The following is a 26,761-nucleotide window of genomic DNA, read 5'->3' as shown; positions in this document are numbered from 1 at the left end:
ATGGTCTTAAGGAACTATTGGAATGCATACCCCAGAGTCCCTGGTACAGAGAGTGGCCCACAATGAAGTCAATGATGGCAAGAAGCAGAGGTTAGTTGTAGGCTCTATTCTACTTAGATTCTTCTTCCTGAAGGGCCTAATGAAACTTTCCCTTACTGTTTGTCTCAAAAGCCTCCAAAGGTCTGAATATCTCAATCTCCAAATTTAAATAATGGGGACGCTATCAATGTCCAATCACAGAGGATATTCTGTAGCAACAGTTTCCACATACAACCAAAAGCATCGAGACTGATTCTTTACCCTGGATTTGCTGTTGGAGCTTTGTATTCAGTTCTTCTACTTCACCAAGGGTCATTGAATTCACTGAAAATGAAAATACATTCATGGTTACCACAGACCGCCTAGGAAAGCAAGTGTCTATTAGTTTCTTAGGCAAAGAATGTGCAGTTAATTCTCAATACAACATTCAACAGAACCCCAGATCTCCTTTGTGTAGCAAATTCTAACCACAAAACCCTCCTATGAAACACATTTTATATATCACTACAAGTAACACTTCCATCATCCACAGAAAACAAGTTTTTTTTTTTGTTTTGTTTTGTTTTCTAGAGGAATATAATCAGAGCACTGGATTCTGGTATCTCTTTCAGTTTTCAGAAGTAGTCACTGCCCATTCACACACACTCTGATTACATTTTGGATAAGTCACGATCTGGGGTTTTAAAACACTAAAGTACTGTGAAACATCTATCTAGTAAAAGAACCTTTACATGAAGAGTCAAGAACTCATCTAAAGGCACAGTCAAGGTCCCTTTGGAGCTAAAACAATTTAAGTCAATTAAAATCACCCCAGAGGGATTTTGTAGAAAAGATGCAGGCAGAAGAAGTAATTTAAACTTTTAAAATAAATGCCCACATTACCTTCTGCCCTTTAGTTAATTGTCAGATGTGTGTTTTTAAGTTCAGCTCCTGGTCAATTAGTCTTACAAGGGGTTAGCAACAAGACAATACATATTGGCCAATAGTTCCAGTCACAGAAACAGTAGGAGCCCTGAACTTTTCAATTAACTTTGGTAATTCCATTCCATTTGGTCACTAAAAATGGCAAAATAAATGATGGTGCCAATGAAATTCAGTATGTAAAACATACTCAAGAACGTTCCAGAGTTTTTAAGACACCTCACATTTGTTGAGATGACTCTGTCACTTACATTTTGTGTCCACCAAATCAATAAATCTAACATTAAAATTTTATACACACACAGAAAAAGAAAACCAAGCCAACCAAAAACCAATTACCACCCAACCTGCAAATGAACAAACCCGGTCTCTGTATTTCTTCCTCCACACTACTTACATTCCTCTCTGCTATAATGTGGATTCTGGCTCTGGACATTCGCCTCTGGGCCAGAGCTTTTCTCTTCTTTCTTCTGTGCTTGGTTGTGTTTGTGATGCCACCGTATATCTGAGTCTTGCAATATTGCAAGCCCGAAGTCTGTACTTTCTCTGTGCTCCAAGATTCTTTGTGTATAACTTGAGATGCCACCCGCGTTCCCAGCTATCTCTCTGGCAGAGTACTTTGGCACTTGGGAGTCAAACTGCGGGAGTAATTTCTTATCTGGCTTATGCCGGAAATTAAACAGGTGATGTTGGGTAGTTTTGGAACACTCGGAATCCAAATCCATATCCTTGTTTTGTGCATACTGTATAATCCAGTTTATCTTCTTACTCAGAATGGTTTTGACTCCTTCGTAAGTACTTTTGGAAAGCTTGGATCGAGAACAATCCTGGTTTGCGATTAAGTGATATTTTTCAAAGCAGTCTTTATGGCCTCTCAGTGATTTGGTATGTAAAAGGTTAGATTTTGGTACCCCTAAAGTGAAAAGAAGACAGAATGAAAACTCAAAAAATTTACATTTTCTTAATTAAACATTACTAAGTACAAACAAATCTTAGTGAATTCTTGGTAGAATGCATTTGTAAATTAGAGAAAAATGTTAAAGTGTATTGACACAGATTATATAAAAATGTAGCCTAATCTGTTTCCATTTAGCTTTATATTCAAAATATTTTATTCATTTATTTACTGCATGTGTGCACTTGCATGTGTTTGCTGCTGTATATGTGTTTATGTGTAGGCCCGAGGTCAACAAAGTGTGTCTCTCCCGAACTGCTTTCCACTTTCACTTCTTGAGACAGTCCTTTCTGAACTCGAAACTCAGACATCTGGCAAGGTGGTCCGGCCAATGAGCCCCTTTCTGCATTGCTCCGCCTATCCTGGCCCGCATTCTAGGGCTCAGAATCAGGTCCCATGCTAACACGTGCTAACACAGCAGGGGCTCTACTTGACTGAGCCACAGTTCTAGCTCAACAGGAATATTTTTATGACTAGCAGAGACTTTAAAAAAATTTAATAATGAAGTTTGAGTCTCAGTCCAGTGGCATTTTAGTTCATGCAGTATAAAAACACATACTGTTGTTTCCAGCAATCACTAGTCTTCATGAAGTACATACTTATACAACATTCTTTTATAGTGTTCAATTAAAAAATGCTCAAGGGTTAGGCAAATGCCTCAGTGGACAGACTTGCCTTGTGAGTAGGAGGGCCAGCGTTCAGATTCTCAGAGCACACAGTGAACTCTGGCCTTGGTAAATAAAGTAGAAAGTAATCCTAGAAGACAGCCAGGATCAACCCCAGGCTTGTGCACCCACACAAATGAACACAGCCACATATACTACAAACATATGTACCCCACAAAGCTTTTTTTGCCAACAAAACATACATGAATCATATTCTTTAAGAAAAGTGTTTTAGAAAGTTATTTTACCAAATCCACAGCCATGACCATTTCCTCTTCTCCAGTTCCTCTCCTATTTCCACCACTATTCCTACCCAGCCACAAGCCTATGATTTACCCAACCACAAGTTCTTGGTCCAGTATATGAGTTTGGTACCAGGCATGAGTTTTGTCTTCTAGAACTAGCCTTAAATCAATCAGAAAATGATTGGTTACCCCCATGCCACTGATGCCATTATTGACCAGTGAGCATAGTTTGCCAGGCCAGCCAAGACTATTTTTCTCCTCCAGTAGCATGGACTGTACTTTCTAGCACAGTGATGACAGCCAGTAGAGATAGAACCAGACTGATGTCGCCATAGTCTACGACACAGGCATGTCTCATCTTTAGCAACAGGGTCTCATCATCAAGTCTGGAGGGTGACTGAAAACAATGGCAATATCCTGTAAGGTCTGAGGGTCTATGGGACTTCGCTAACTGGTTATGTTTTAACTTGGAAGAACAATATACACCAGAACCAGAATATATGAATATATAATATATAAATATATAAACAGAAAAGCCTTACAAATGTAATTAACTGTTTCAATTTATTTTGTAAGAAAATAAAAATGCCTATACTTTTCAGTTTACTTTTACACTTATTAAAACTTACCAAGGTAAATTTATCTTCTAGAACAAATGAATTACATACAATCACTACTCATACAGCACAAGCACATTAGCTGATATAAATTCAACTCACAAGTATTCATGACACACTAAAAATAATGGAAATATTTTGACTACTCTTTTATAGCTCCCAGTTTTCTTAGTGAAGCTTTTTAAAATATAGGATCCATTTTCAAATTCAAAACGTTTTTCAAAATAGCCATACATTTTAATAATTCAAGACATACTATTAAAGTCAAACAGTTCTCTTTCCATACTGAAGGTAAATCAGGCGTGTGCAGTTTTAAATGAATGCCTGCCAGAATGATTCAGTCTAAATATGTGTGAAAATGGAGTAAGGAAAGCCACTGGGGTGCTAAGTTAAAAAAAGAAAGAGAGAAAGAAAGAAAAGCAAAACCACATTTCAAGGGACATGAAAAGCTACGTTCCTTATTTCCTCTTAACTTTAAAAGCTCGAGCTGTAATTTCATTAATTGAAATGGAAAGTCTGGTGACTAGTAAGATAATGTAAAATTTGTATGCCACTGGCATAAAAGTAAGGGATAAAAGGGTTATGCCAGCCAACACTGGGACTTGGTCAAATCTCATGCGGGCGCAGCAATCAGCGCTGCACCTGCATACATGCTCTGTGTAACCTACAGCCTTTGCTCTTAGATGGCCCTACAGGCTCCCAGATTCATTATGTCAAAAGGAAACTCCTCTGTTTCCACTCTCAACACTCAACTCTCTGTGATTGTGGGAACCACTGACTAGTTCAAGAAGAAGGTGGAGCATTGCTCCTGAGAGCTCCTCCTGCCCTATGCTCAGATGTTCTGCTATTCATCTTAAAGGTCTCTCTCCTCCCTCCCCTCGCGCTCTCTCTCTCTCTCTCTCTCTCTCTCTGTCTGTCTGTCTTCCTTCCCTCATCACCTCCTTCTCTCCTTCTTCTCTTCCTGCATCCATAAGAATCTTAAACCCTGCTTCACCCATTGTAAACCTGAGCCAATACCCACATCTTCTATCTGGTCCTCACTACCTCTAAGAAGTCTTCTCTAACCAACACACCTAGGCTAGATTATTACACAAGATTCTACAACTGCCTCTTCACTGGCTCTTATTTCTTGCCAGGTAAGTTGTGTGTAGAAAGGGGTCATTATCTAGCTTACTCATAGGCATTCCCAGTCTTAGTGTCTGCCATGCAATAAGAAGCAGTTAAATACATTAGGGAGAGTTGAAAGAATATTTAAAACACAGCAGCATCAACTTACCAACTGTCATGTACAGACTACTTCATTGCACTTTTACTCATCTTCCTTAAAGGGTAGCAGGGAGTTTGGATCGCTTACTTAGAGGATAATTAAGGGCATCAGCCAGTGACGTCATCCCTATACTTAAGTCTAGAGGGCTGACAATCTAAGGGAGTGGTGAGTGGCACTAATACAGATAGATTCCTATGCTATCAGTCTGCCAAAAAACCCACAAAATTTACTTAATTATATATTTTAAATAGCAATTTACAGAAGAATAAAACAAGGGCCGATTCATATAAACTTCTGCTTATCCAGTGAGATAAGAGCTTTTTAACATTTTGGTTAAATTATAATAAAAATTTTAACTTAGCTAAATTTTAAAATTCAATTTGAAAATATTTGGAAATATACTTTAACTACCCCACACAACAGCAAACAAAAAGTAAAACTATAACGCCATGAAGATTTAATATAATTAATTTTTAAAATAGAAAAGTCTCAATTTATAATAGCAATATGCCTGTCATATTTTATAAACTTTTAAGTGATTATATTTTTTATAATTTACCGTTTTGAATTAACATTGCAGAAATAACCGTTTTTCTTATCAGCTCTCAGGATTGAAGGTATCAAGGAGAGAAGCTGAGGCATGACCCTGAGAGACCAGAGGATCCACTGGTGACGGCACAGCCTTGGCTGCATTGGAGACCCAGTATACTGGAGGTGCCAGGACTGCTGCACATCTTCTTGGGACAGCAGCAGGTGTGGAATGGAGCTGTCCTGAGCCCACAAGGTAAGCATGTGTGCTGTGGACAGCAGAGCCAGAGAAGCAGAAGCTGCCGCAGCCCTTTGGAGCCAAGCTCATAATTGAACCCTGGATGTCAGGTACTGAGGTACCAGATTTTGGAATTACATTGCTAGACTTTGGTTTTACCTAAGTGTGATTATTTTCATGCCCTGGTTCTTCCCTCTTAGAGTAATAAAGTATTTAATTGACTATGGATATTCCAAGAGCCCAAACTTAAGAGACTTTGTAATTTTAAAGAGAACTTTTGAGTGATAGAATTTTTTAAAGACTGTGGGACTTTTAGGGCTGTACTTTATTTATATTGAATATTAACAATATGATTGTAGGGACAAATATGAGAGGAAAGGTTACGGTTTAAAGTGGTGTGTCAAAGTTGACAAGAGATGGAGGTCACAGCTCCAGCTGTCAACCTGACAGGGGATGGAGGTCACAGCTCCAGCTGTCAACCTGACAGGGGATGGAGGTCACAGCTCCAGCTGTGAGCCTGACAAGAGATGGGGGTCAGAGCTTCAGATGTCAATCTGACAAGGGATGGAGGTCACAGCTTTAGCTGTCAGCCTGACAAGGGATGGAGGTCACAGCTTCAGCTGTCATCCTGACAGGGGATGGAGGTCACAGCTCCAGCTGTCAACCTGACAGGGGATGGAGGTCACAGCTCCAGCTGTCAACCTGACAGGGGATGGAGGTCACAGCTCCAGCTGTGAGCCTGACAAGAGATGGGGGTCAGAGCTTCAGATGTCAATCTGACAAGGGATGGAGGTCACAGCTTTAGCTGTCAGCCTGACAAGGGATGGAGGTCACAGCTTCAGCTGTCATCCTGACAGGGGATGGAGGTCACAGCTTCAGCTGTCATCCTGACAGGGGATGGAGGTCACAGCCTCAGCTGTCAGCCTGACAAGGGATGGACTATTAGAGCTTCAGTTGTCAGCCAGCTACAGTTGACAACGTGTTTTATCACAACATAAAACAAACAGAATACAGAATTTTTACTTAAACCTTTCTTCTATGTTCTGAAAACTTCCCTGATTACCCACTTGGGTGTCCTCACAATGACATTCTTTAATTCTCCAAAATAAAATCACCTATCAAAGCCCTTAGAGGGGCAAAAGCTAATCAAATATCAATATTTACGTGTAACTACCACTGTTACTCTTTAAATGGAGGCTATTCCTGGGTTTTTATTTAATCTGCTTATTGTGGGACTAAAATACTTCTTTCTAAAAGAGATGAAACTAAAAAAAAAAAAACATTTTTATAAAGCTATAAATGCCAAAACAAGTACAACTCTGAAAAGGTTGTACTTCTCAACCCATCTATCCTAACCTCTTGTAGGTCACATTTATGATTAACTAGCAGTGCAGTCAACCAAGCAGTCTTTCTTGGAGGTTTACTGGCTGCCCTTGTCTAGAACCCTGGTCTCGCACACTGTCCCCACTGATGCCGTACAGCTTCACTTCACGGGTTCTTCAGTCATGTTGCCATATTATATGTACAACCTGCTGTAATCTAGTTGCCAACTATATGCTGTTCTGATTTCATGAGCTTTTCCTACTGGCAGGAAAATGTTTTTTCTTAATCAAGCAAGAAAATTTTAGTTAAGACTTAGGCTCCAGATTAATAACATTCAGTAAAATAATTTTAAGTATATCATCCTTAAAAGAGGCAATTATTTGTGCACTCATTCATGAAAAAGTAGTATTACTTCCAATTATTTTTTTTAATGGAGACTCACACTGTGCCAAGCTTAGATAATTTTCCAGGATTTAAAGTGTTTTCTTTTGATGAATTTACCTTGGTTGCTAGGAGATTAGAAATACTCACATATGTTAAAGTTAAATAATGCAATGTTTGTTTAAGCAATTATTAATTATAAAAATGATTAGATATGCATATAGTTCTATCAGAGAAGATTAAAATGAATGGAAGTCTACCTGAGGAGGAGATTATCATTTTTAATAAACAGAAAATAAGAGAAGCCCTGTCAGTAGTAGGAGTGGCACACTAAGTGGGTTCATATCATACAACATTTGTTCCGTTTCCAAATAGCTTTGAGAGAGAGAAAACAAAACATTACATTACATACATATACAATTCCTGATTTCTTGGTTGCTTTTAAGTCAAATCTCTCAGTCTCTGGTTTATATTGAGGGAGAACAACTATCATGAGAACAGAGAATGTCTTCTTCAAATCGAAATAGCCCATACCAATGCCTGAATGGATTCACGCATATCTGTGACTTCAACGGCTCTGGAGTCAGGCCAGGTCACCTCAACATGTGCTTCGACTGCAGTGGTATTTGTCTGGATGGACTGGTTAGAACAATACTTTGACACACCCACCCTAACTATATTATTATGCATTTGTTCAGCAGGCAGCAGGCAGGCTATGGTTCAAAAAGATACTACCATTTGTTTGTTGCCAAGCACTGCCGAAGGCGGAAGGATGTTCAGGTTGTCTCCTGTCATGGTGAGACAAGGATCTGAACAGGCCCTTCCTACATTCCACAGGGTAGGCTTCCACTTAGAAAGCTGCAGTAGCTGCTCCCTGTGCAGGGATACTGTGATAAAGGAGAATCCTACTCCTCTACCTCTCACAGGTGTAGCTAACTCAAGCACCACTTAGACGACTACAGGTCTGCCATATTCAAGGTCCCGGCATAGCATCTGAAAGCACTGGGTGGCAGGATGGAATTACTGGTGATCACACTAAGCCATGCACAGATGGGCTTGGTGACTTTCCCATGTTTAAGAATCGACAACTTAAGAAAGACATTCAATAGGTGGTCTTATGAGGCGCGGCAGATTTCAGTTCAGGGCTGGTTATGCCAGGCTGAAGACTTTGTGTTAAGAGGATTAAGCAGGTAATCAAATCAGCTTATTTCAATGAACGAATTACGAGGGAAAATGTCAACAAGCCAAGAGTTCAGAGAAATTATGTCAAAATATAAACCTCAGCACCAAATAACAGAGAAGCCAAAGAAGAAGCGGATTTGTGTATTGATAGTGTGTATAAATTACAAATGATTTCTGGGTTTATGTATTGATAGCGTGTATAAAGTACAAATGATTTCAAAAACAAAGCACAGGAGAACACCTTTTTCCCAGTGCCTTCTACTTTTTCATTTGAACAGCAGGAACGTTGGGGAAAAACCTACAAAACAACTGTTTATGACTAAAAGAGTACAACAGACCCACACTCGATTGCACCCTCTAACTTGTATACCTACCTTTTTAATCCGTGATCTGTCTGTGGTGATGCGGATGCTCTAGCTAAGCCATTACATACTGCAAACAACGGCCACATAGCTATTTCATATCGGAAATGAGGTTAGTGGGACCCAGGACGTCCACGTTGAAATGTACCCACCCTGGCCAGACTACTGACTAGGACGGGATGACTCATCTACAGACACCTGACTGTGAGAATCAGAATGAGGACATGGCTGGAAGCCTCTGCCGTCTTTTCTGAGCCTCGCTGTAATGGAGGACACTAAGTTTGCAAACACACAGAATAAAAAAGACTAGGTTTGTTCTCCAAGTACATTAAAGCACACTCAAATAAACACATTTGAATAAAATATATTCAAATAAAATTACACCATAGAAAATTTGAAGCCTACAAGCCAGTTTTCTCAAATAACCATACATTTCACATGTTCCACTAAATAATTTTAATTCATTGTTTTAACATTTATTCTATTTTTTGTATGTGAGGCTATCATATAATGTTGGAGGAGGCCATTTGTTTATTCCTGGCTGCTCAGCCCCAAAATAACCACACAGATACTGTATTAATTAAATCACTGTTTGGCCCATTAGCTCTATCTTCTTATTGGCTAACTCTTACATATTAATTTATCCCATCTCCATTAATCTGTGTATTGCCAAGTGACAGTGGCTTACCGGGTACATGGCTTTTCTCTGACTCCACCCTTCTTTCTCCCAGCATTCAGCTTAGTTTTCCCTGTCTAGCTCTATTCCCCTATAGCTTGCTATAGGCCCAAAGCAGTTCCTTTATTAAGCAATGATATTTACAACATTATATATATAAAACTAAATTATGATACAATATAGCATAACTATGATACAACAGACATACCAGGTTTAAATATCTACTTACATGTGGCATACAGGGACACTAAATTTCAGGAAGAGTGACAGTGTCTCAATGGTAAAGTTAAAAAGATGAATATTATTTAAAGTCATAGCAGCAACCACATGAATGGGAACAAGCCAGCCAGACCCAGTAGTAGAAGCTGGAGTAACTGTCCAAACTGTCTTTCGTCTCCTGCATCGCCATCTTAAGGTTTGGACTGAGAAACTGATTTTCTTACAGGTAAGAGAGATGAAGAGACCCCAGACTACTTATAGGGCAACTTATATTTGAACCACTGACCCTCAAGCTCCAGGTAAGTATTTTTTAAGTGTTTTATAATATTCTTTAATTATGTTGTCAAGAGCTAAAATTTTAACTTGTATTTCAGGACAATATGAGCCACACAATTGTGACATTGTAGCAGCAGACAATTTATGTTCTCTTTACTTTGACCACAGTGTTATACATAATTCTTTTAATAACATTTTTCAGTGGAGATGAAGGTAGGAACCTATTAGTAATGTTGGAGCAGCAAATACGGACTTACATTTTATCTTATGGGAGATAAACGTCTTTAAATAGTGTGGCTGGCTATCTGTCATAACTACATTCTCATAATTCTAGGGCAAAAATAACTTTGAGCTAACCAAACATGTTAGAACACGGAGGGAAACCAACTTTTTGCACCATGAAGCAAAAATGATTACTAAATGAAAGAGTGTCTGGTATCAATTTAGTAGTGTGGATAGGTATTAAAGTTAATGATAGGCCTACCTTCAATGGATGAATCTTCTGCTGGCAATTTAAGCTACATCACTGCAAGAATTTAAGTAGGCAACGAAAAGAGTTGTGCCACAGTGTTTCTGCTCCAGCACTGATAAGCTGGAGACTCGTCAGATAGTCCTCAATGGGATGCCGCTACCTTAGCAAGCTGAGGCGCGAATCACCCACTGACAGAAAGGATGCTCCTGATGTAGTAAGTGAATATGATGGACGGCAATGGTGCACGCACGACCTTTCCTTTTCTAAGTACAATTCCCCTCCTCACCTGCCCTCACCCCAGAAAATTTGTCAGGAGAAACACTGAGAGCAGTAAATATGTGGGATTATGAACCCCTCTACTTCTTTTGCTTCCTGTATTAGGATTGTTTTGTTTAGGAGGAACAAGTGGTTTACGTTTTAAGCACGAGAAATTAAGACGTCACTGGCATTCTGGAGATCCAGCAGAGGTGATGATGAAAATGGACACTAGTGTCCCTTAGATCAAGACAGACTAGGCTTAGGGGCTGTGCCATGCTCTAATCAACCACGTAAACAGAAAGATTACGACACTGAAAGTAATAGGCACGTTCCTAAAGCTTACTACTATTAAGATTGTTGTGAGAATTCTTTCTCTGCTAACAATGCATCTAGCCGAATATTTAACCCTCAGATGGATGGAGGTCCTCCCACGCCCTCAGGAAGTAAAATCATAACTGCAGTAGAGGTTTATTTATCTGTCAACCCTGGTGGACAACCAAAGAATGAAAGGGGCGCCGGGGAAGTTGCTAAGTGAACAGAGTGCGCACTGTCTGCTTTCGGCTTGAAACAGCCAGCACGGCTGGTGCAGGCACTTGCTGCTGCTGGAGGGGATGGATGTAGAGGGAGAAAACCTCCAACAGAAAGCCGTGCTTCTGCTCCATTTCGCCCTAGCTCATCATGTCCTGCAAAGATGAGGACTGTCTGTGTTTTCTTCACAGGCCATTACATGTGCATGAAATATAGGAATCACCTTTTAAACCTAGGTGGTTGACTTTTATCAACTCTCTGGGAAAAACTGTTGTTCATAATTTCAACCATGTCACCTTTATCCACTGCTGGAAATAATTCTGTCCTAAGCATTGAAGACTTTCAATTTAGATTTAATGTCTCATCTCACTCCTGGCTAAGGGGATGACTCAACCATGACTTTGAGCTGGAAAGCCATTTTTATGCATTTGTATTATTGACAGTATTATTAACAGAGCACTCTGAGTTGTATTACTGACAGTATTATTACTAACAGAGCACTCTGAGTTGTATTACTGACAGTATTATTACTAACAGAGCACTCTGAGTTGTATTACTGACAGTGTTGTTATTAACAGAGTACGCTCAGTTGTATTACTGACAGTATTATTATTAACAGAGTACTCTGAGTTGTATTATTGACAGTATTATTATTAACAGAGCACTCTGAGTTGTACAGTCCACACATCTGTTTCTATCACTGATCTAAAAGCACTCAAGGTATCGACACAGTGAGTGTCCACTCTGCTGTGGCTGCATCCAGAGGTCATGTCTGCCCATGTCAAAGGAACCCAGCAAAGCATCCCAAGACAGCCTGCTCAAACCTGTTTGTGGCAAAGCACTGTTTTTATACTTCCAGTTAACTAAGATAACTAGACACTGTGGTTAGTACTGGCTGTACTGCACTGTTATTCTGCAGGGAAGATAAAGCTCTTCTGTTCTATTAGTAGGATTTGCAGCTTGTAAGGAGATTCCAGAAGATCTCACCCACTAGGTAAATAGACTGGTTTCCTCCTGGGTCAGTTTGGAAGAAAACCCTTGAAGGCAATTCTCCAGAGTTCCTCCAGGTCAAGTCACATATGAGATACGCATCCACTGCTCTGCTAGGCTTTCTGTGATGGCTGAACACTTGCTGGTCAAACAGACTCCAGTCTTGGCTCACAGCATACAGAGGAAAATCTCTGTATTATCCGGGAATTATACAGGGAAAGGGAGAGGGTGCAGGAGACAGACACACAGCAAGTTCCTACAGTAGTGAAGTGGACACATGACCACCAAGAGAAGGGTGTAATAGAAAGAACAATGCTGAGTAGGGGAGGAGATGCCTTTATTCCCCATCGGTGGGAAACAGAGGCAGCAGGATCGCTGTGTTCAAGGCCAGACTGCTCTGCCTAGTGAGTTCCAGTCTGCCAAAGCTGCATAGCCAAGTCCTGTCCCAAAACACGAGAAAAGAATAAACTGAAGGGAGGTAGTAGGGGGAGGGGAGGGTGAGCAGGCTGCTCATTTGAAGAAATGTTTTTATCCCAGTGAGACAGGGTCTGAATCTGCACCTTAAGCTGGTCTCAAATGCACCAAATCCTCCTCCCTCAGACTCTCACATTCTGAAATTACTCGCATGAGCCGTTCTGCCCAACTGAGGAATTTCACTTCTTAAGGGATTTTAAGAGGCGCAGTCACTTTGTGAAGATGCCTTCCTGTGTAACCCAGCAAGGTGTGGAAGCCTTTACCACCTCCACACTTTATCTCCAACCGCAATGCTTTTGGCTGCAGACACAGGGAGGATTTCAGTTATTTTATCTGTTCATTCCAAAATGACATATGGGGTAGAATAATTTACCTTTAGACACGCAGTCTCAGGTGTTCATGCGTTATGTAAGTGAAGCTATCTAAAATTAGCTGCAAATATAGACAATTTGAGGGGAGGGAGAGAAATGGAAGGCAGTCTGCTAGACAGCTTCATGTATGAGGTCACAAAGACCAGGGGTGAGGCTAGAAGGGCTTGAGTAAAACACACCAATAATATCACACACACACACACACACACACACACACACACACACACACACCACACTACAAAGCAGACTGTACGACCAGAGAGAATGGGAAAACCCTGATTGGCGCTATCATAGTGAGTGCAACCATCACAGGAGGGTCCCACCATCACAGAGAGAGTATCTCTATCATAGGGAAGGTGCTGCTGTTCCAGAGAGAGTGTCACTACCATAGAGAAGGTGTCACTACCAGAGGGCTGGATCTCCAGTTGAAGCAATGCAAATGTAAGAAAGTCAGAGAAACACCCTTTACTCAGGGGCTGTAGTTGTAACATCTCTGGCACCAGAGACCTACATATGAGCCCCTTTCTGTCTTTTACTATCTATGAAACTGAAGGCTAACTTCACTTACTTTAGTGCCTTCATTTTGTCACATACAAATGAAGATGGAGTTCTTCCTGTATGACCAAGATGGGAGAAATCTACATGTCTGTGCTGTAATATAAGAGCTAGATTATACTTAAACATCAGTTCATAAGGTTTAGGGTCTAACTTGTCCAGCATGTCTATGATGTTTTTGCTGCAGGTCCTCACTAATGAGAGGAAGGATTAGTCACTTCCTGTTGCATATATAGATGAGCATGAACTTCTAGACAAACTGAATAGTACAGATGAGGAACCTGCTCGGTCTCCCAGTAGTGGGGCTTCCCACCTGTTGGTCTGGTTCTGGAGTATGTATCACTGCATGGGATTTTCGGACGTCAAAGGTACAAAGTAGGAACCCGTGCTCCTGGTCACAGCAACAGCCACTGTACGGCTAAACAGCTGGCTCCACTGCTCCTGGTCACAGCAACAGTCACTGTGTGGCTGACTCCATTCTAATTGTCAGGACAAAGAGACAGATGTGTGCGCCATGGCCAGGCGTTTCTGGACACATGACAAAAAGGACAGCTGATCTTCTTGACATGTACCCTGGGATAATACATCAACACTAAGAAGGAAAACGGCAATGCTGTCTTTCAGGTGACAATGGCAGTCAAGACAGCCATGTTGGCTTTGGCATCTTGAGAAGGAAACCCAACTAGAAAGTGTCCAGGTCAAGATGGAAGACCTGGAGCAAGTGCTCATTTTCAGAGCAGGAGAGGAGTGATGGCTTTCAGTCTCAGCTGCCGACAGCCTCTGCAAAGATACCCAGGGAAAGGGGCTACTCCATTAGTCTCTTCTCAACAGAGGCAGAGAGAAGCCACAGAAGAGTCCCAAGCTTAAAATATATTAAATTACTCAGGTTTAATTTTATTCGTCCTAATCTAATCATATCTGGAGCACTCTTCCTGGGGAGTTGGATTTATTATGACATTTTATGGACTGAAATAGGTAAAAAAAAAAAAAAAAAAAAAACAGAACTTCTTATAGCTGTCTGACAAGACCACTGAAGCACGATTAATAAAGAAAAACTGGGGCTCTACCTTAAGATCCGAAAAGCAAAACTGCCAGCTAATGGCTCTTACCTTGACCTCAGTCTGAAACGACGATTCTGCCTCAAGGAATCTCAGAATGAGACTGTATCTGAGAGCTGTTTCCTCCCGTTTTATAGTCCTCTCTAGGGCTGGGGTTAAAGGTGTGCACTACTGGGACTAAAGGCATGCACTGCCCAGTTTCTATGGCAACCAGTGTGGCAACTGGGATAAAAGGTATATGTTATCACTGCCCGGTCTAAGGCTGACCAGTGATGCTGTTTTACTCTCTGATCTTCAGGCAAGATTTATTTATTAAAATACAAGTGAAATGGCTCCATGTTGGTCTTCACACTGCAACCCACTATCCAATGAACTCTCATTCAATTCAGCCCCAAGGCTAGAAGATTCATCTGAGCAGTAAGTGTTCTCAACCACAATGGAAACATAGTTTGCCTTCAATATAGTGAAATGTTATGGAAGTAAAAAAAGTATCTGTGGCCCATTTTATTAGTTGCCTACTCAGCACACACTATATTTTTCTTTGTAAAACATCTATTTTATCCAGAGCGGTAACTCTTGAACATAATGAACCTAAGGGCAGGAAACGGGTGGTGGAACAAAGGCAATGTTGCACACAGTCCTTTCTCTTCTCTGGAATCAGTAAGTAACGGCTAGAGTAACCTCAGCCTCCCCTGGCTGGGAAGCCTGAAGACGGAAACTACGTGTTAAGGAAAGTGAAACAGACATAAACCAAGGCTCCAGTCTTTCTGCTCATAGAGTGGAGATACCTACTCCAGAGTTCCTAACTCAACTTCTTTTGGGGCACGCGTAAGCACATGTTAGAGTACACATGTGTGCAGGTGTCAAGGCCAGGGGCTCTGCTCAGTCCCTCTCTACCTTACTTTTAGAGACAGGGTCTTCCACTGAATGTGGACCTCGTCAATTAGCGGGCCTGACGAGTGAGTGAAACCCGGCATTCTCACGGCTCTGCCTTTCCAGCCCTAGGACTAAGGAACATGCCACCAAGCCTAGCTTTCACTTCAGTGATAGGGTTTGAACATTTCTCATGCTTACCCAGCAAGCATTTTACTGACTGAGCCATCTTCCCGGTTCCCAACTTCCTTTGATATGACAAATGCAACTACCCACTCTACTTTATTTCACTATTATATTTCAGTTTCCTGTTACACATAACCAAACCAAATCCCAACAAACAAGCCGTCATGACCAACATTTGTGGGTGACCCAAACTTCAAACTTAACTCAGACTTTTAAGTTACTGAGACTAATAAGTAAGGGAGAAAAGTTTAAGTAATGACAATAGGGTACTATATGTTAGAGCCCACAAGACTCTACAGGGAATGCAGCTGACAGACCAATAGGCAGATCCACAGGAAGCAACCCATTTTGCAGAGCTGCAGGAACACTTGTCTTTTAGAAAAGTCACTGTCATATCTGTGAAAACCTTGTGAAGCCATGATTCTTCCCTTTGAAATAGGCTTCATTCCCAGAACACCTTAGCAGTGTAACCTCTGCCTGGGCAGTGGAGTGACCTTGCTCCACACCTCCTCCCCACCCCCCACCCCCCACACCATGAGACCTCGGAGCGAGGGCATCCACTTTGTTCTAACAGTCAAATTTACAAAGACTCAATCCCTCAGAATTACCTGCTAACAGACCACATAGGAATTTCTATAGAAGATAGACACTGAGCAGGAAGGCAGCATGCCCCACCTTTGCTAACAAACAAATCTGGGCGACCCAAAGCTGGTTATCACCAAAGAGATTAGATGAGGAGAATGGGTGAATCCAGGAATCAAGGATGTTTAGTAACTTTATCTAACGGTTTGGAATGTCAGGTACTTCCCCTTGAATGCTGGCTCTTTCCTAGGTCAGGTAACCTGTTCCAGAGTACAGCTTTGTCAGCTTCTACCTGCCCCTCTCTGTGATTTTGATATATGTATTATCATTGTCCTTGCCTATAGAATTTTCCAACTATGCCTGTAAAAACTAGAAACCTTGTGGGGATCAGCCCTTACACTTCTTCTTCTTCTCACTACTTCTACTTCTTCCCCTCCTCTGCGCCCCCTTCACTTCATTTTCTCCCTTGCATGAAAAATAAAGAAGATACAGAGGTAACGTACTCGAGTTAATCTATTTTACCCTCAGATCCTCACCTGCCATAGACATCCAATTCCGAGCCCTGAGGGGGTACTGATGCTGGTACTCAAGGCACTAGGTCAGGAGTAAGAAACTGAACCTAGTTCTTCCTACATGGAGTTTGGCTAAGACAAGCCTTCAAAAGGTACCAGTCTAGTATCAGCTACTTCTCTCTGGAAACAGTCTATAATTTCAGCTCATCGCCAGTGAAATCTACTTTCTGCTCTCATCTGTTATGTCTAAGGGCCCACTAATAAAATCCTTTACAAAGCCCTCAGTCATCTTCAGGATAGCAAGAGCAGTTGAGGGGAAAAATCACTACAAGAAACCGCATGAGGCTTTCCACTTAGGTTAGCTAAAAATGGCCTGTTTATTATTTTATTGTTTAAAGATTTGTTTTATTTTTATGTGTATGGATTTTTGCCTGCAAGTATGTATGTGCACTGTGTGTGTGCCTGATGCCCAGAGAAGATAACATCAACATCTCCAGATGGTTGTGAGCCACCTTGTGGGGGCTGGGACTCAAAACTGGGCCCTCTATAAAAGCACCAAGTACTTTGAATGGCTGAGCCATCTGGGCCAAGTTTAGTTAACCTTAATGTGTGTGTGGTGTTGCATCATGGGGATGGGAAACAAGAGGAGCGAGCTGGTGGTAGACTGAGTTTGCTGCTTCCTGACCTCAAGCAGGGGCTCGGGTCTGCTCGAGTGGAAAGATGCTGGCATTTAGAGTACGGTGTGGAGGAATAACAGGACCTTAAACAATAAAGAACCACTTCCGGCTCTCAACCAGAAGTAAGGATTTACCAGCAACTAGTGATGAACAAAGTTATGGTCAAAAACACCGGCTGGAGGGATAGTAAAGGTAGGCACTGTGCTCACCTATGCTTTACTAAGGCAAAAATAGAGTTTTTTTTTTTTTTTTCTTGCTGGTAAGATTCAGGAGCTGAATTTACCTTTGTCCATTAGGGAAGACAGATGATAGACTACACAGAGAAGCCAAACACATGCTTACTCATCAGCTAGCAAACTCCAGTTCTGGAGGACCCGGGGCTTTAACAGCACTAAAACTGTTGGGGTAACAGGAACTGGTTTAGTTTTATCTTGAAGTTGTTCCCTTAAGTACTTAACTGGGAAGCCAGAGAGTTCGGAGTTGCTATTGCCTCCCTGGATCTCCTCCCAGGACTGTTCCTGCCTTTGATACATTACAGTTGTGTCCATTCCAGGCTCCTATCACTCTGGCCTCAGTTTAGGGAATGGTGGTGATCTGGTTATTAAGTAGGTTTAGAGAATTTACCACAACAAACTAGATGTCTATGCGTGTACTTGATAATTAACACCGTATGCAAAACTCTCAGAGTGCCTCAGGCCAAAACTGGGCCATCACTGTCTGTGCTTCTGTCTCCTTATCGTACAAGTGCACAAACCATCCTGGTGAGTTCTGGGTGTGAACAGTCAATGGCTGAAGTCCCTGAAATACATTTTTTCGGCTTTTCTAAAGTCCCTGAAATACATTTTTCGGCTTTTGAAATAAGACTACGCCTTAGAAACATAAAAGTCACTCAGTACCCTCTCCTCTTAACTACTGTGAAACCACGGAGAAAGACAACTCAGCCATGCCTAGAATACAAAGTCCCTCCAGGAAGATCAGACTGTCTGTTGTCAATTCCCTGTCGCCCTTTGTCTTTGTGTGGAAATACGTACATGTGCACTGCTTTTAAACAAGAGGCCCATTATTAGACCAGTGTTCATCCGATGTAAATAATCCAAAGTATATAAATGCCGTTTTTATCTATGAATGTGTGTACTAAAAGCTAGCCCAACTGCCACGATCCTCAAGACACCTCCAAATAAAATGCTTGAGAGGAAATTCAAAGATTTTTTTTTAGTTAAGAAACTAAGCAACAGCGACATTACCATACTGCAGAGAAAACTACACCAAATTAGTAGCGGTAAATGTCTTATTAACGTGTCCCTTTTACATTCTAGTTATGAAAAAAACTATAATAATAATTCAAGACACTAACAAAGAGGAAGCCTATACCCGACACTTTTCCTGATATGCAGTTATATCACTTTTTCCACTGGTGTGTGGTGTGTGTGGTATGTGTGTGGAGGGTGTGGGTGTGTGGGGTATGTATGTGTGGGGGTGGGTGTATGGGTGTGTGTGGTGTGGATGTGTAGTGTGTGTATGTGTGTGTGTGTGTGTGTGTATGGTGTGTGGGGTGGGTGTGTGGGGTGTTGTGGGGTGTGCATGTGTGGGAGTGTGGGGGGTGTATGGGTGTGTCTGTTGTGGGGTGTGTGGGGTATATGTGTGTGTTGTGTATGTATGTGTGTGGTGTGTGTGGGGTGTGGGGGTGGGTGTATGGGTGTGTGTGGTGTGCGGTATCTGTGTGTGGTGTGTGTGTATGTGTGTGTGTGTATGCATGCCACAACTCACACACGGAGGTCAGAGGACAATTGGAGGGAACGGATTCTCTCCTTCCACCACGTAGGATCCAGGAATTGAACTCAGGTCCTCAGGCTTGGCCTCAAGTGCTTTTACCGCATTAAGCCATCTTGCCAGCCCTCCATTAACTTTTTTTTTTAAATCTGGATACTGTTATAAAAACTGCAATTTGTGGAAAATTTCCCCCATTTTTCTACAACAATAACAACACTAAACACATATAACAAACAGCTCATCAGTGCAGTAAAAATGCAAATATATTAGGGACCAAGAAAGTAACACTATAGGTAAACTGAGAAGAATTTAACTTCAGTACACAGAGAAGATGAAATAGTTCTAATCCAGACTGAGAACGGATTTTGTCTTTTGGACTGATGCACAATGATTTTTTTCGGAAAAGACAATGATTATTTCAGAAACAGGATAGTGCCATGCTTACATATCAAGAACTAAACTATTAGTTAAAAGGCATATTCATTTGGGCTAGAAAAGCAATTATGAAAATTGAGTCTCTGCAATAAAATTTTATTATGGCATGGTGACTTACTTATCAGGAAGCACCGGACAGGGAAAGCTGGCTGATCCAAAACCAATTAGGATTCAGGAGGAGAGATTTCTAACATCCATCCTACAATTAACTACTTATTGACATCAGATCAATGGAATTAAGGTCACATCCCTGAGAAGTAGATGGCCAAGCTTCCAAGGCCAGGACTATCAATTACTAGCTACGTGACTTCAAGGTGTATGGCTGAGGTCTAAGGTTCCATCCCATCACCGTCACAATAAATAATAATAGCAGGCATCCCAGAGCTATTTGAATGAAGATAATCCAGTAAGACGCTTAGTACAATGCTTGGCACAGATGTGTTCCCAGCTAACATTTGCCTGGCACATAGCAACAGCTTGCTGTCACCACTACAGCAAGCTGGAACAGCCCGCTAGCCAGACCTCAGCGTCTTCCACAGAAAACACGAGAGCCCGCACTTGATCATTTCTGATGTCTTTGCCCTTCTAAAATGTAAACTCCTGCAAGGTGTCAGAATACACAGGGAAAACCCTGTTTCCAAAAAGCATGAGTGTGCACAGGCAGAGCATGGTAATATAAACTCTACTCAAGGATCATACTTTTAAGTCATCCTTTTAAAACTAGCTGTAAGCACCACACTCACTAAAGCCAAAGTAATAGGCATTCTACTTAATTCACAGAAATTCTATGAGGCTTTATGACACACTATTTGGAAACTACATTTCTGAGTAACAAGTCCCAACAGGAACAGTAAAGTCTATTAACACACACACACACACACACAAAGAGAGAGAGAGAGAGAGAGAGAGAGAGAGAGAGAGAGAGAGAGAGAGAGGACATTTTGCACCTTTGTCGAAATAAATGACCATGAAAATCTTTAAATACAAAGGCCAAGACAAAAATAAAATGTTTTCAAACTAAAACTTCAAATATCTAGATATTTGAGAATATCGAGTATCTAGTAAGGCTTTCCCCATTGTCAACCTCAAAATTCAAAACACAATATTTTTTTCGGGAATTTTCAGATTTACTTTCGGTGTGATTCATACAGACCTAAAAAGATTCAGGCTTTCATTATGCCTATAAAGGAGTAAGGTAACATCCCATGTTTCCTGGAAATAGGCCACTGGTATCCAGGCCCCAGTTAACTGTGCACCAACCTAGCCTTCAGCAAAAGCTTTGCTTTCATTTCTGAAGTTTCCTTACCATATTCTCACCGTAATACTTCTATCAAGAACATTTAAAAAGTCATTGTGTTCTTTAAAGACGAGTGAAAGCAAAGCATGTTATTCTCACACGATGGAAATATAGTGACTAGGAGTTGGGCCGAAAGGAATAAAATCAACATCTGCTTGTGTAAACAGTCATGCTGATTCTGAATACAAGAGAGATGTGTGGGCTAAGGAGTCGCATATTTACCAGGCAATACCCGCACTTCATTTCATCTCAGTGAAAATGAGGTTAACAACTTTTTTTTTTTTTTTTTTTTTTTTTAAAGACAAACATTGTTCATTACTGTGCTAACTCTGGCTTCATTTCCAGGAACATTTAGCAGGTCATCACTTAGCACAATCTCTGGGCATTCAAACAGTTTCAACCTTCAAACTCTTCAGTCTAAGTTGTACAAAGTTCATGGCGGGCAGCAAAACCACGGCGTTCTTACTTACCCTCGAGATTTAGCTCAAAGCAAATGTGGCAGAAAGAGAGTGTTTCTTTGTCTGTTCCCAGTTTACAAACACTGCAAATGTTGTCATCATTCAAGTCAATGTTTACAAACTGCTCCTCTTCGTTCATAGTGCTCCTATGAAGAAACAGAAAGGCAAGTTACACAATGCCAAGAACTTGCTCAAGGCCTGCAGTACCCACAGAAACACTAAAACCGGGTCGTTTGCAACAGCTCCCATCAGGCAAGCCTCGCCATGCTTGGAGTCCAGTTTTACTGTGCAAAGCGGAGGCACGGAAAAGGGCTGCCCATAGGGGACACCGCCCGCCTGGGTCGCTGCCTCACAGACACTAGGTCTGTCAACCAATTTCAAGTCGGTCCGGGCGACCACAAGGAGCCGCTGGGACGCAGCTTTGCCAACTTCTCGGCGGGCGCCTGGAGGCGGTCCGCTAACTCGGTTACCCCGCTCCCCGGCTCCGCCGCGGAAAGACGCACGTGGGGACGCGGACACCCGGGAAGCGATGGGTCACGTCGGGGACCCGGCAGCCACGGATCGGAGGGTCCCGGGGGTGCCACTCGAGGGTCGTGGGTGGCCAGCGCGGGGTGGGACCCGAGTCCCGCGGCACACAGTCCTCTCGTCTGTCCGTCCGTCCGTCCCGGCACCGGCCCTGAGCGCCGAAGCGGCTCGGAGAGGAGCTTTACCGTCCGGCTCCGCGGGCCGCCGTCCGCGCGCCACGATCCACACTATTGTTTCCGCCGCCGCCGCAGCGCAGACGGCACCGCGCTCCGCCCCGCCCCGGCCGCCTGCGCCACCCCGAGCCGCCCACGGGGAGAGCGGTGGGGCCACCTCACAGTCCCGGGGCCCCACGTGCCCGCGCCGGCGCGAGGACTGCAGCCGCCCTCGGCCACCCGCGCCCGCACAGCGCCCCCGCGCGCACCCCCGGCCAAGCCGCGCGCATCTCGCGCCCCTCCGTGTGGCGCACATGGACCCGTCCGTCCCGCCTCCCTTCAGCCCCTGCAAACTCATCCACTCGTGGATGCAGGAGCAGGCCCACGGGGAGCGCGGGGTTGGGGTTGGGGGGGAGAAAAGCACACGCACACGCGTGGGGACTGGATTGCTTCCAGAGAAGAAAACTGAACCACGTACTGTTCTTGAACTCCAGCGTTGCGTTGGTTGACTTACAGAATGAGATAAAAGTTGAAAATTTAGATATCTCGATTTCGGTATAATCCTAGAAACAGAGCTTCGTTTCCTTCAGGTTGTTTGGGTAGGCGCCCCTCCCCACAATGTGGTACATCCCAGGCACATCCGCGGGGACATTCCCGAGGCCCCGCCTCTTGTTTTTCTGCCCGCCTTCTTAAACTTTTTTCCCTCTCATCAGGGTGTAAATTTACTTTCATCATCTGCTTGACTCTAAGCCGGCCCTAGGCCAAAAGTCTACGTCACACTTTCAGTTACGTTTTCTATAGTAGTCTTTCTCAACAGCCCACAGAAGAGAAACAGGAAAGGGCTCTCATCTTGCAGCTTAGTGGTGACTAACCCCTTACCCTTATCGCAGTTCCTTAGAAACAAAAACTGGAGCTTGGAACTCAAGGCTGCTGAGGTAAAACCACTAATCCACGTCTCTGAAGTCATCTGTGCCCCAGCTACTGAAGTATAGTACACGACTCAGGGACACTGACTACACGTGACACTTACAAATGCAGAATCTCTGGTCCTACCCCGAGTTCCCTAAGTTGGTACCTTTGGCTGTACCAGAACCCCAGGTCTGTGGACTTGAGGTGCTTCAGCTGTTAAAGTGTTTGTTATGATAAGCCTGGCAACCTTGAGTTCCACTCCCAGGGGAAGGAAAGAACTTTCTCCACAAAGCTGTCCTGTGAGCCCACATTCACTCACGGGAACACATGTCCCCCCATAAAAATAGTAAAATATGTTTAAAAGTCCTATATCTCTATGTTTGTTAAAATTGGAGGTGTGCTAATTGCTAAAATATCTCGCATCTGGATTCTACTTATCTATTCAATAACAGTGATTTTTTAAAAAGTGTGTGCATATGCATGTGGTGTGTATAGTGTGTCTGATGTGTGAGAATGTGGGGCCTGTCCATACCTTCGCATGTGTATGGAGGTCAGAGGATGGGTTTCTGGTGATCACTCTGTCTTCAGATCCCAACTTGCCATAGCAGTGCTGGGATTACAGACTACATGACTGGCTTTATTTGGGCTCTGGGCATCTGAACTCAAACTCACACTTACATGGAAAGACATTTACCCATTCCCTTGGGCCATAGCAGGCTCACCTATCTGGGGGGCTTGTTCAGATGTAGGTACTGATTTAGGGAATTTGGGGTAGGACCAGAATTGTGTGTGTGTGTAGTATGTATGATGTGTGCACTGGTAATAATAGAGTCTGTGTTACTGATTCATCTACTTCACTTAAGTAACATGGGCACCGATCACTTTTCTGAGGCATTGATGAGTTATATCAAGTGTCACCTTGACTCGTAAGTTTTCAAGGACAGTAGACCTATCATATCTATTTAGTGTCTTGGGTTTACAACCATGGTAGAATTGATAGATGATATGGTGAACATATGCTTATTTTTGTGTCAGGGTGTATATGGATGTGGGGATCAAATCTGGTTGGGTTACATAAGCACCCTACCAGTAAACCGAATCCTCATTCTGGTATGTATGCCAAGCACTGCACCACTGCCCCATGCCCTTCTTGCTCTGGGAGGCACTGAAATATTTCTGAAGACATGAGACCAAATAAAACCTTGTTGCTTTATTGTTGTTTCTGTGAGGGGCTTTTGTTACATGGATGCAGGAATCACAAGCACAACCCTTCTATTTGAAAATGAAAGTGGGGGGTGTTTCTCAGTTTCCGGTTTTTGCTAAGAATACCTCTGAAATGAAATCTTCACCAGGAAGGTTTCAAAGCACTGCGGAAGGAAAGATCTGTGCTCGGAAAGAAAAGAAGTGCAGAGAGAAAACCCGGGAGAACAAAACACAGAGGTGTCGTGATTGTAGGCACCACAGCATCCACACTAACTAATGTGTGTGACTTCAGTCCTGGGGCAAAGAAACTTCTAAATCTGATAAAAAAAAAAAGCCTCAGTCATATCCAAGAAGGTCAGCACACCTGAAACCAGACAAAAGAACACCAAGCAATGGATACTCAAATGGACAAGGAAAGATAAAATTCAAGTAGACTGAGAAGAGTCATATTTAAGGAGGGGGTGAGAACCGCTATCGGCTTCTCATTAGAAACCGTAAAACATCCCCGCACACACACACAAACCAGAACAAAACATGTAACAAAGGTTTTCAGAGGTGGAATCAGTGACAGACTCTTAAAATTCTTTACTTACACAGTGTAGCTTTGAAAATAAAGACATCTTCCGACAAAGAGAAGCCCAAAGAAATTGTTCCCAACACTGCAAGGACTGACATAGGAAGTTCTGTGGGTGAAGGGGAATGATGTTAGATCGATCTGAATATATTCAAAGGAGTGAAGAACATAAGAATTTGTAATGCTTTGATGTAAAGTTTCAAAACCAAGTCAAATTCTGCGATTATAGTCCAGAAGAGAGAAAGTGTAATAAAATAATGATGATGATGATGATGATGATGATGATGTAGCCAATAGCATTTATGCACATGAATTGTATTGTGAACAAGAATTCCTGGAAAGAAGCTGTGTCTACAAAGGCTGATCGGCTAATTAGAATTCCACGGCTGTGGAGAGGTTGAACTGTTACAGGTTTGGAACCCAGTTACTATATACTTTGGGTTATCTTTAGCCTTTAAGAGTTATTTCTTGCTTGCCTCTGATAGCATTCTGATATCTGGATATAAATTTTTTTAGGCTCTGTTAATCTAACAAAACTCTGTCCTGGACCAATCAAAGTGCTAACTTAGAATGCTACCAGACAGCCTTTGAAGACCATGCCTGAGATTTCTCCACCTGGTTGTAAACTGCTTCTCTAATATTTCCACCAATATGTTTTTAAAAATGGCTTGATATGCTACTTGCTTTGCTCTGTTACTGTAAAAATTTCATGAACCAGCTTCCATTGAATTTGGGGAAATTTAAGTTAGTGACTCCAGACCGTGATTATTCATATTTGGTCTCAGAATAAACCATGCTTATTTCCTTAAAAACAAACAAACAAACAGGAATTTGTAGCGTCTAAGGAAAGGTATAGACATTTCATTTGGCTTTTAAGCTTGTTTGAGACGTACTAATGGAAAATGCTGTATTGGGAGGAGTCTTAGGTGCAGTAAAGCATGAGAATAAGCGAATCTAATCATAAACCCTTAAAAGCAGAAATCTTTAATGCCAGAGACACATCAGAAGATTAAGCCAAAACAACTGAGAGAATCTGAGAGATGTAAGTCACTATTACCAGGAAGCGACTAGGCAGAATCTTAGTCAAATCTGTAACTATATCCAGCCAACAACCTGAGAAACTTGGAAAACTCATTCCGGCATCCTACTGATCTCCGAATCTTAGCCTTAGGAGACTCTAAACAGAACACTCAGCTGAACAACATTGGGCTGGATTTCTTACCTACGGTTTTTGTCAGTGCTCTGGTGCTGTGAAGACACCACGGCCGCAGCAAATCTTAGAAAAGAAAGCATTTTGCTGGGGCCGGCTTACAGTTAGTCTCTGAGGGTTGTGTACCGGCAAAGGTGACTCAGCCCCGCCGCTACACACTACAGGGTTGGTTCATTATCAACAGAGGAGGCATGCAGGCAGGCCCTGGAGCAGTAGCTGAGAGTTCTACATCTCCATCCTCAGGCAGGAAGAGAGAGCCTGGCTTGGGTTTTTGAAAGCCTCAAAGCCCACCTGCAGTGACAGTCCTCCAACAAGGCCACACATCTTAATCCTTTCAAATATGCCACTCCCTGGTAACCAAGCATCGAGAGCTCAGCATATGGGAGCCATTCTTATCCAAACCACCACGCCTATCCATCCATGAAGCAATAGGTGGATATGGTCTTAGGCCACAAACGTGCGTTAGTTTGTTGCGGCAGTGTTATGAAATTGACACACTGAATATGTGAAGTTTTAGAGGAGCTTGGACTTTGTTATAAGTGGTTATTTTAGTGCCATTCAGTTCCATCCATGCCAAATATGTTGTTAAACCCAGTTTCTAAATGCCTATAAATGCTATCTGAGCTGAGTAAAACTAAGACAACTCCCATTCCTGTGAGTTCCAGTGAACATTTAACCACCAGTCCCCAGTGTGTTCTTTCTCTCTTGGTTACTTTCCCCCAGCTCTCTGGGGTCTTACCCTACACATGCTCAGCTTCATCTTCAGCCAAAGACTTATGGAAAATTTTGAAACACTTC

At 42.4% G+C, this 26,761-nt stretch overlaps 1 protein-coding gene across 4 annotated transcripts in view; it reads right to left on the bottom strand.

Annotated features, from left to right (window-relative positions):
* C10H21orf91 (chromosome 10 C21orf91 homolog) overlaps positions 1-22,700 on the bottom strand; it is a 28,410-nt gene extending 5,710 nt beyond the window's left edge. Inside the window, exons 1-4 of one of the 4 annotated variants that reach the window (XM_038345583.1) lie at positions 22,582-22,700; positions 21,403-21,536; positions 1,358-1,873; positions 301-363 (exon numbers count right to left, since the gene is read on the bottom strand). In XM_038345583.1, coding sequence (XP_038201511.1) covers positions 301-363; positions 1,358-1,873; positions 21,403-21,529 — 706 coding nt within the window. In that variant the 5' untranslated portion in view covers positions 21,530-21,536; positions 22,582-22,700. The other 3 variants (XM_038345584.1, XM_038345582.1, XM_038345581.1) reach the window with 3 other exon arrangements.
* Between the last annotated feature and the right edge of the window lie 4,061 nt (positions 22,701-26,761).

Source organism: Arvicola amphibius, chromosome 10 (assembly GCF_903992535.2).
Source record: "Arvicola amphibius chromosome 10, mArvAmp1.2, whole genome shotgun sequence".
NCBI classification, from domain to species: Eukaryota; Metazoa; Chordata; class Mammalia; order Rodentia; family Cricetidae; genus Arvicola; species Arvicola amphibius.
This window is presented reverse-complemented; position numbering and strand designations above follow the sequence as displayed.